This window comes from Aegilops tauschii, chromosome 2 (assembly GCF_002575655.3).
Source record: "Aegilops tauschii subsp. strangulata cultivar AL8/78 chromosome 2, Aet v6.0, whole genome shotgun sequence".
NCBI classification, from domain to species: Eukaryota; Viridiplantae; Streptophyta; class Magnoliopsida; order Poales; family Poaceae; genus Aegilops; species Aegilops tauschii.
In genome coordinates, this window is record NC_053036.3 from 329,728,224 (window position 1) to 329,736,914 (window position 8,691).

The 8,691-nt window shown below is 53.0% G+C and overlaps 1 protein-coding gene across 1 annotated transcript; it reads right to left on the reverse strand.

Annotated features, from left to right (window-relative positions):
- Positions 1-2,303: 2,303 nt before the first annotated feature.
- On the reverse strand, positions 2,304-7,572 carry LOC109737966 (potassium transporter 22). The gene is made up of 3 exons (XM_020297078.4): positions 6,823-7,572; positions 5,950-6,291; positions 2,304-4,542 (listed from the first exon to the last, which is right to left on the reverse strand). Exons 1-3 carry the CDS (start codon positions 7,199-7,201, stop codon positions 2,627-2,629), a joined length of 2,637 nt encoding a protein of 878 aa, XP_020152667.1. The 5' UTR covers positions 7,202-7,572; the 3' UTR covers positions 2,304-2,626.
- Positions 7,573-8,691: the final 1,119 nt, after the last annotated feature.

The window sequence follows — 8,691 nt, forward strand, 5'->3', positions numbered from 1 at the left end:
TGCTCCGCGCGGGTTGTCATTCTTCCCAGTGATGCTCCGAAGCCACTATGCAACTGTTTCCTCGCTGACCTCCTCCGAGTGTGCCCGAGCGGTGTCGCCTAGACCCGAGTACATCCACATGGGGTGGTCGCGGGCTAGCAATGGCTGGATGCGTCGACTGAGGAATACTTCCAGAAGATCCATGCATGTCACTCCGCCCCGGACCAATGCCACGACGGCGTCGACCAACAAGGCTACCTCACCCTTCTCCTCCTCTTCTACAATCAACGAACGAGGGGTGCGGAGTCTCTCTAGAGAGAAAGGGGGAAGGCCAGTCGACTGACCCGGAGTGGGGATGTCTTTGCAGTAAAACCAGGTCGACTACCACCCCTAACAGATTTAGGGAAAGTCATGGGAGGAAAAGAACTTCTACCCCACATTTGGACTCCTAGACCCCCACACATTTGGATCACATGCGTCCTCTCGTCGGTCGGATTAGCTTTCTTCATCGACTGAGATCGGCAAGTGAAAATGTGCATGTGGGTGGCATCCCAGGAAGTTCTCGCACATCGAAACAAATGCGGCAAGGTATGAGATGGTGTTGGGAGGGAAATGATGGATCTGAGCACCGAAAAAATTCAAGAAACCTCGGAAGAATGGATGTGGGGGCAGTGAGAAACCTCTTTCGATATCCGTCGTGAGGAGCACTCGTTCGCCGTCGCGAGGCGCAGGCTCAGACTCCCCCTCCGGCAGCCTCCAAGATCCGTACGCGATATGGCCGTCGGCGACGAGATTTTCCAGATCCTCCGCCGAGACGGAGGAAGGGATCCAATCCCCTTGGATCCAACCTGGCGGCAGGGCAGATCGCGAGGTCGACCCCTTCGCCGTCTTCTTGCCCTTGGCCGTCGACTTCTTCGCACGCTCCAAGGCCCTGGTCTTGTCCTTCACCATTGCTGCAAAGCTCGAGGGGAGTGAGCAGAGGGGCGTGGCGCTGGAGGGGATGAGGCGGAGAAGCAGAGGAAAAGGGGGAGAATGGCAGGCACTGTTCCACGCATCGACATCGGCGCCTTATATGACCTCGCGACCGAGTGGCTGACTCGTGGGCCCGCGCAATCTCAGCGCATCCCACAACAGGCGCGGGATCGATACGTGGTGAAAAAGACGGCATGCGGATCGAGGAGTCCCTCCCCATCTGCCTCGCTTACCGCGTTGCGTCCGGACCGGCGCGCTTCTCCAAATTTCAAATCCCGTGAAATCCGGGTCCAGCAAAGCAGTCGATCGCATCGGAGATATCCAAATCCAATCTACTCGAAGACATGCAGCATATTTCACTCGGAGACTCTAGAAGCCAGAATCGATTAAGGCGACTGACGAAGGGTTAAAATACCAGCATACTTTCAGGCCCCTGAGAAAATGTCTCGGGGACATTGAATCGGGTCGGAATCAACTTCAACCCTTCTTCACTCGGTCCTGAATCCATTCGGGGGCTAATGACGATGACATGTACCTAGGGTAGGGTCTTAGGCCTGACCTAGACGCCCTACCCAAGGACACTACACAAGAGTCCAAGGCCTATAAAGTTAAATAGAAGATACCGACTGAGATCCCCATGAAGTGCAATCCACTCGACAGAAGATTCCACTCGGATATCCCAAATCCACTCGGCCGTGGTTATTTCACTCGGAAGACAAGAAGCCACTCGAAGGATAGAAGACCTAAAGCCACCTCTGGATGACAACGATCAGACATTCACTCCGTAGCCTTAAAGGTCATTAAATACGGGCGTTACCAGTAACGTACGTGACATTATACTCTCATTGAAGCCTTGCGTAACTGAGGATGGCGAGGGGTGGGCGCACTCTATATAAGCCACCCCTCCCCTCTGGCACAAGGGTTCGCATTCCTGTAACTCAACACTCCAATCAACAAGCCTCCGCGGCACCGAGACGTAGGGCTGTTACCTCCTCTGAGAGGGGCCTGAACTCGTAAATCCGAGTATACAACCTTGCCGTAGCTAGGACTTTGCCCTCTCCTACGTACCCCTATCTCTACTGTCAGATCCATTCCCACGATAGCGGGTTTGAGAGGTCCAGCTGTAGATGCTCTGAAAAACACAAATAAGTTTGTCGAGTTCCACGTGGCTGGAACTCAGCAAAGCGTTCGTTTGTCGAGTGCCTTGTGGAAGAAACTCCGGGTGACATCCTTTTGCCTAGTTTTTACTTCATGGAACTCCCTAAATGTCATGTCATGTTTGACTAGTATCCAACGAAATGACTCGACAACCAACCTGACACCAGGCAAAGTTCCATATTCCTAATGCACAGTGAACTAAAAATGATCGATTAATGAACTGCACAGAAGAATTACATCAACCTACAAATACGAAGATATAGTAGAATATAAGGGTGCTATGTAGGCCCTAGTAGTATACAATACTACGCATCTTCCTTGATCGATGGATGATCATCGTATCCTTCCGTATACGCAAGTGGCGCCATTGATCGACACGCATATAATTCACATTAACCTCCCGGTCGGTCCTCCACAAGGGATCGAAACCAATCCCCGGGCGCCATACGCAGCTGGGTGCAGGACTGCAGGCTAGGTAGAAGTTGTCGAGACCGGTCCGTTAATGGTGGAGTGGTAGCTAGATCTCGTAAGACATTCCGACCTTGAGCAGCTGGCTTCTTGGTATGGCGAGCATCTTATCCCCTTGCCTGCAGTTCTTCCTGAGGAATGCGTAGACGTAGTTGACGATGACTTTCTTGAGCAGCGAGGAGTGAGGCCGCGCCACCACCTCGTTCTCCCCCATGATGTACACCACCCCCTTCTCCATCTCCCTCTCGATGTACCTCTGCTCCTCCTCGATCTTGGCCATCTCTTCCAGGCTCATCTTCGCCGCCTGGAACAGCTGCTGGCTGCTCGCCGCGTACCGCCCCGACGGCACCACCTGCATTGCCAGCTCCGAGAAGGACTCGGCCGGCGTCATCATCTCCTCCGCGTAGATGGACCGCCCCTGCCTCTCCCTCTCCGTGTAGGACGCCGACGGCATCATGATCATGCCGTTCATGTTCATGCGCCCGGTTGCCCCCGAGGACGTCGACCTTGCCCTCGCCAGCACAAGGCTCTCCGTGTAGGACGCCGACGAGTAGTGCTGCTGCATCGTCATCGTCATGCTGCTGCGCCGGGTCGACCTGGCCATGCTGTCGCAGCGCGAGCTCGGGTAGCTCACCTTGCCGGCCTTGGCGTCCACGTCCACGCCGTACAGGTTCACGTCGCGGATGTAGTACTGGAGGCGCTCCACCAGGTTGGCCGCGAAGTCCTTGGCCTCCTCCAGCGGGTCACGGTACCCGTACCTCGCCACGCACCGGTACAGCTTGTGCTCCCTCGGCTCCACCTGCCGGAACAGGAACCGCTCCGACATGTCCACGTGCGGCACGGGGAGGTGCTTGACGGAGACGAAGAGCAGCACGGCGTGGATGGACGGGATCTTCTCGATGAGGTGCGGGAACACCGGCGGGATCCCCTGCACGAGGTCCGTGTAGAAGAGCCCCACTCCGGGCACCTTGCGCAGGTCGCGGCCGTCCAGCAGCTCCCGCACCTTGTCCGGCGACACCGTGCGCTCCAGTTCGTACTTGTAGCGCTTCACGTGCACGTAGTGCCACACGATCATGACGGCCATGAGCACCGCCGAGATGACCACGGGGATGTACCCTCCGTGCAGGAACTTGTAGAGCACCGAGGAGAGGTAGACGGACTCGGACGCCATGAAGACGGCGAAGAAGAGAGCGACGCACCACGCGTTCATCCTCCACACCAGGAGCATCACCACGGTGAGGAGCAGCGTAGTGATGAGCATGACGAGGACGACGCAGATGCCGTGCGCCTCGCCGATGACCACGGTGGTCTTGAAGGCCACGGTGACGACGCAGGCGGCGAAGCCCAGCAGGAAGTTGACCTCCGGGATGTAGAGCTGGCCCTGGTACTGCTTGGAGGTGTGCAGGATCTTGACGCGCGGGAAGCACCCCAGCGCCTGCGAGTGGGAGATGGTGGCGAAGGCGCAGGAGATCATGGCCTGGCTGCCGATGATGGAGGCGGCGATGGCCAGGACGAAGGTGGGCCAGAAGAGGACCGTCGGGGTGGACCTGTAGAACGTGTTGGCCACCTCTTCCGGGTACTTGCGGAGGAAGGCGGCCTGGCCGGCGTAGGCGAGGAGCACGGAGGGGACGAGGCCGAAGCCGAAGCTGAGCTGGATGGAGCGGATGCTGAAGTAGCCGAGGTCGGCGAAGAGAGCCTCGGTGCCGGTGAAGCAGAGGAGGATGCCGCCGAGGGAGATCCACGCGTCCTTCTTGTTGCGCCGGAAGTAGTCGGCGATATACTTGGGGTTGAAGGCCCGGAGGACGCCGATGTCGTGCTTGACGAGGTTGTACACGCCGACGCCGCCGATGAGGAGCAGCCAGAGGATGACGACCGGCGCGAAGAAGTAGCCCACCTTGTCCGTGCCGAAGCGCTGCACCGAGAAGAGCGCCACCAGGATGGCCACCGTGATCCACACGATCTGGTCTGCATGCATGCAACATCCGTCCGTCCATTAGTCCAGTGCTGGGGTATTCTTGTTATTGTTAATTTAACCCAACAGGGTACTGAATCTTCTACTACCGAGTTGATTGATTGCAAAATATCATCTGCATGCATGCATGCATGCATGAGAACCCTGAGAGTTCGGTACGCTGCTAGATGCATGTTGATGATGAAACATTTTACTCCAACATGTAAGCTACGACTAGGCTGGATCAGTACGTATACGTAACGTATCAGGTTGTATGCTGATTTGCAAGTTAGGACGTACGATGGATGGGCGTCACATCCATTAATTGCAAACATTAATTGAGGTTGCAATGATTCAGAGTGCGTGTCCTAGAGGTTTCACACGCCGTCAAGTATCGATAGAGATACTCCTACCATCTCAAAGAAAAAGTATCGGCATAGATAATGGAGTTTACTGTTGCTCTTGTGTTTAGAGAGTGACAGCCTATCTATCCTGAAAACTACGTACAGAGGGAGGGGATCCATGGATCGCGGTTCGGTTCTCGTATACACATCTCCGAATCATGCGCGATTGAAATGCAAGATTTATTGATGTTTGTGACAAGTTAACACGCACCATTCATTCATCACTGCGTGGAGAAGATGGTGTCGACCGCTAACGACTTACAAGACGTACCTACATCTATTGTACATGTGAGGTGGCATGCAGTAGTTGAACATTATATTCAGGTGTGTGCATCTCGAGTTGGTCTGAACACAAGAGGTGGAGCACAGTAGATGTTGGGTACTAGTATGTCTGTCGAGCCTGTACTCGTACTCGTACTCGTACGTGTGGATAGCAGTGAGGCCGCGTAAACTCCACTATATATACTACTTCCTCCGTTCAAAATTACTTGTCACAAAAATAAATGCATCTACAATTAAAATACATCTAGATGCATTCATTTCTTAGACGAGTAATTCCGAATGGAGAGAGTAGTACTATACATACCGATGGACCGATAACTGCTGGATGGCGATGGTGATGGCGCCATCCACAAAGTCGTCTCACTTTTGTAATAATGCCTGGACGGCTGGACTACAAGAGAAGAGACCTACCTATATACACACGCTGACCCATCGGAAAAAGAAATGGCGGACATGGACGGATGGATGCTGTTTTTCTCGCATCAATTAATATGCCTGCAGCCTCAAATGATTTTTGCTTTTCCTCGCTGCTATGCTGCGTTGCATCTAAATCACGCTACGCTACACTACACTCTAGCTAGCTGGTCGTCGACCTCATCCATCGTGTTCACACTTGTTACCCATAGGCGGCCGGCTGATCGAGTTGTATGTCAGTATGATATTGATGCCTCTAGCTAGGCGCTAGTACGTATACTGTACAATGTAGACTGAAAGATATATATGCACGGTGCGTACCTGTGGTGAGGTGTGGCGCCTTCTCCTTGAGCCCCCCGACGGCGGACAGCACGGAGATGGCCGGCGTCAGGCAGGCGTCGCTGATCACCATGGCCGTGGCGAGGATGGTGAGCAGGAAGAGCGAGATGCGCACGGGCTTGCTCGTCTCCAGGAGCTCCTTGACCCGCTGCGCGCGGTACGCCGCCGGGGAGGCCAGCTGCAGCGTGGCCAGGGCGCGCCGCCGGCTGAAGGACTTGGGGTCGTCCTGCTCCAGGATGTGCAGCTCGTCCTCCGCCTGCTGGTTCGGCACCAGGCTCACCTTGGCGTGCCGCGAGATGAGAGAGTAGAGCGCGAACGTACCGCCTGCATATATGTCATGCAACAACTTCTTTAATTTGGGCCTTTGGTATATACTTCATGCATGCATGCTAACTACAGTAAAATAACCACAAACATTCCCATGCATGTACTCAATCGTAGGATTATTTATATGATGCACAATATGAGAAGTATTACTACGTTGATCGCTAACTACAGTACGAACTACTCCTAGTTCTCTGTTATAATAATAATTAATTAATAACAACAAACACATGCACGGCCACTCGACCCACTTCATTTTGGAAAACCTTGTTTTTTAGGAAGAGACGACAAGAGACGGTCGTGTACCACGCATGCACCAAACGATCAATTTTGCCGTTGGGTCGGGGGGTCCAATTAAGCTGTTGGTACATGCAGATGCTGCGTCAATTTGCTGCATGCTAAGGTAGCTAGCTAGGTGCACCGTACGTACGTGTAACACGTCGCGCATTCTAATTACTACGATCGAGTACAAAGAAAGAAGAAAGAGGAGGAAGAAGAAGATGGAGGAGCTAAGCTAATTTGTGTGCGTACCGTCTCCATCGTCGTTGGCGCGGAGGGCGATGTAGACGTACTTGACCATGGTGAAGAGTATGAAGCTGTAGATGATGAGGGAGAGGACGCCGAGGAGGTCGTCGGTATGCCGGACGCCGGCGGTGAAGGTGCTGGAGTAGACGTACAGAGGCGACGTGCCGATGTCGCCGTAGAGCACGCCGACGCACTGGAACGCGAGGCGCAGCGTCTTGCCCCACCGCTCATGGCCGTGGTGGCTGGCGCCGCCGGCCCGGGAGGCGTCCCGGTACAGCGAGTCCTGCCGCTGCACCACCTCCGGCATGTCCAGCGCGCACTCCACCTCCAGCACCTCGTCATCGCCACCCTGCTGCTGCTGCTTCTTCTGTTGCTGCTCAGCCATCGATCGATCCTACCAGCCGGCTAGATGACTGAGCTTAATTGTTGAGAAGGATCCAAGAAGTAAGTGTGTAATTGGCTCGTGGAATAACATGCCAATATCCAGCTAGCTAGCTTGTGCTCCTGGATGGATCCAGTCTCTCATGGCCTCGCCACGCAACCTTCCCTTTTATAATGAGCTAGTACTACTATCTGCATCTCTCTGGTTAGAGTTAGCGCGCGGTACTAGTTGTGGATCGCTGGAGTATGTGAACGGCAGGGTAGCAATTAATTAAGCTGCTACTGTGTGGAGTACATACGTGCTGCTGTGCTATGCGACCCGACCTGGATACGTTTTCAGATGGACGTTGATGGATCAACAGATTCCGTCCCCGCAATGGCTTTGGCTTGGCTAGCTTACTTTTCGCCCATCACCCTTCGCGGCTCATGGCGTCAGCGTCGGGCTCGATCGGGCCACAAGGGAACTAACCGCGTGATCATAATTCATTGCTGTAGCTGTTGCTACGCCAAAGGAAATCAAAAATCGATATCTTTCCATCACTGTGCAGTCTGTTTCAGCATGGATCCACGAATTCAACCACGCGTAGACAGACCTTGGATTCAGATGCATGACCTCACGTCCGCCGCACGTACCTATGTCGAGTGAGAAAAACGCTACCTACTTATGTTGCTTGGATCCACTCATTGACCTCGGTGCAAGATCGTCGATCATCTCTTGTAGCTCTCCGTCCAGAGATATACGTACGTACGTTGATTCAGTCGGGTTGTGTCTCTTCTGTCTGGCCTTTATCTGTACATGGCTCTGTTTTCCTCAAGTAACCCAGTAGTAGTATGCTCTTCAATCTCTTCTTCGTCAGCTACGAGCATATAGTACACAGGAAGCGCCATACATGCCTAGCTTGTTTACCACAAAAATAGTCTCTGCCATTATAGTTTCCTTGACAAATTACTTGGATTAACACTGACATGCATGTCCTTCTTTTACAACACTGACACTTAATCTCTGAACAACTCAACACTTAATCTGTAAGTATGTCCTAGATTTCTGATGGAGATTTTATGCAAGCTTGCTTATTGATTATTTATTAATTGTTCCAGGTATTGCTCTGTAGGTTCTTCGCCGATAAGCAAGTGTGCTTGCTTACCAGATTAATTCAACTGAAGATAGCCAAGGACAGGCTACCATGTTAGTTAAGAGTGGACACACCGGGGTATGGTTAGCTAGCGCGAGGCACCAAACGCATTAGCCAACCAAAGCGATGCCCCACGGCGCCTAATTTATCAGATTGCGACCTGAAGAACGTGATCTCTCCATTGTATTTTCTTCAATTATCCAAGAAACAAGCAATTAAGGTGCACAGTAATTAATTGTTAGAAGCAAATCTTAATATTCAAGTTAGCGGCATGTTCATAGAAGACGCTTTGCCAAGTTTCATAAGGCTACTGTATTATTTGTTTCACTGTCATAACTGTGGCATGCACACTTTCTTAGCG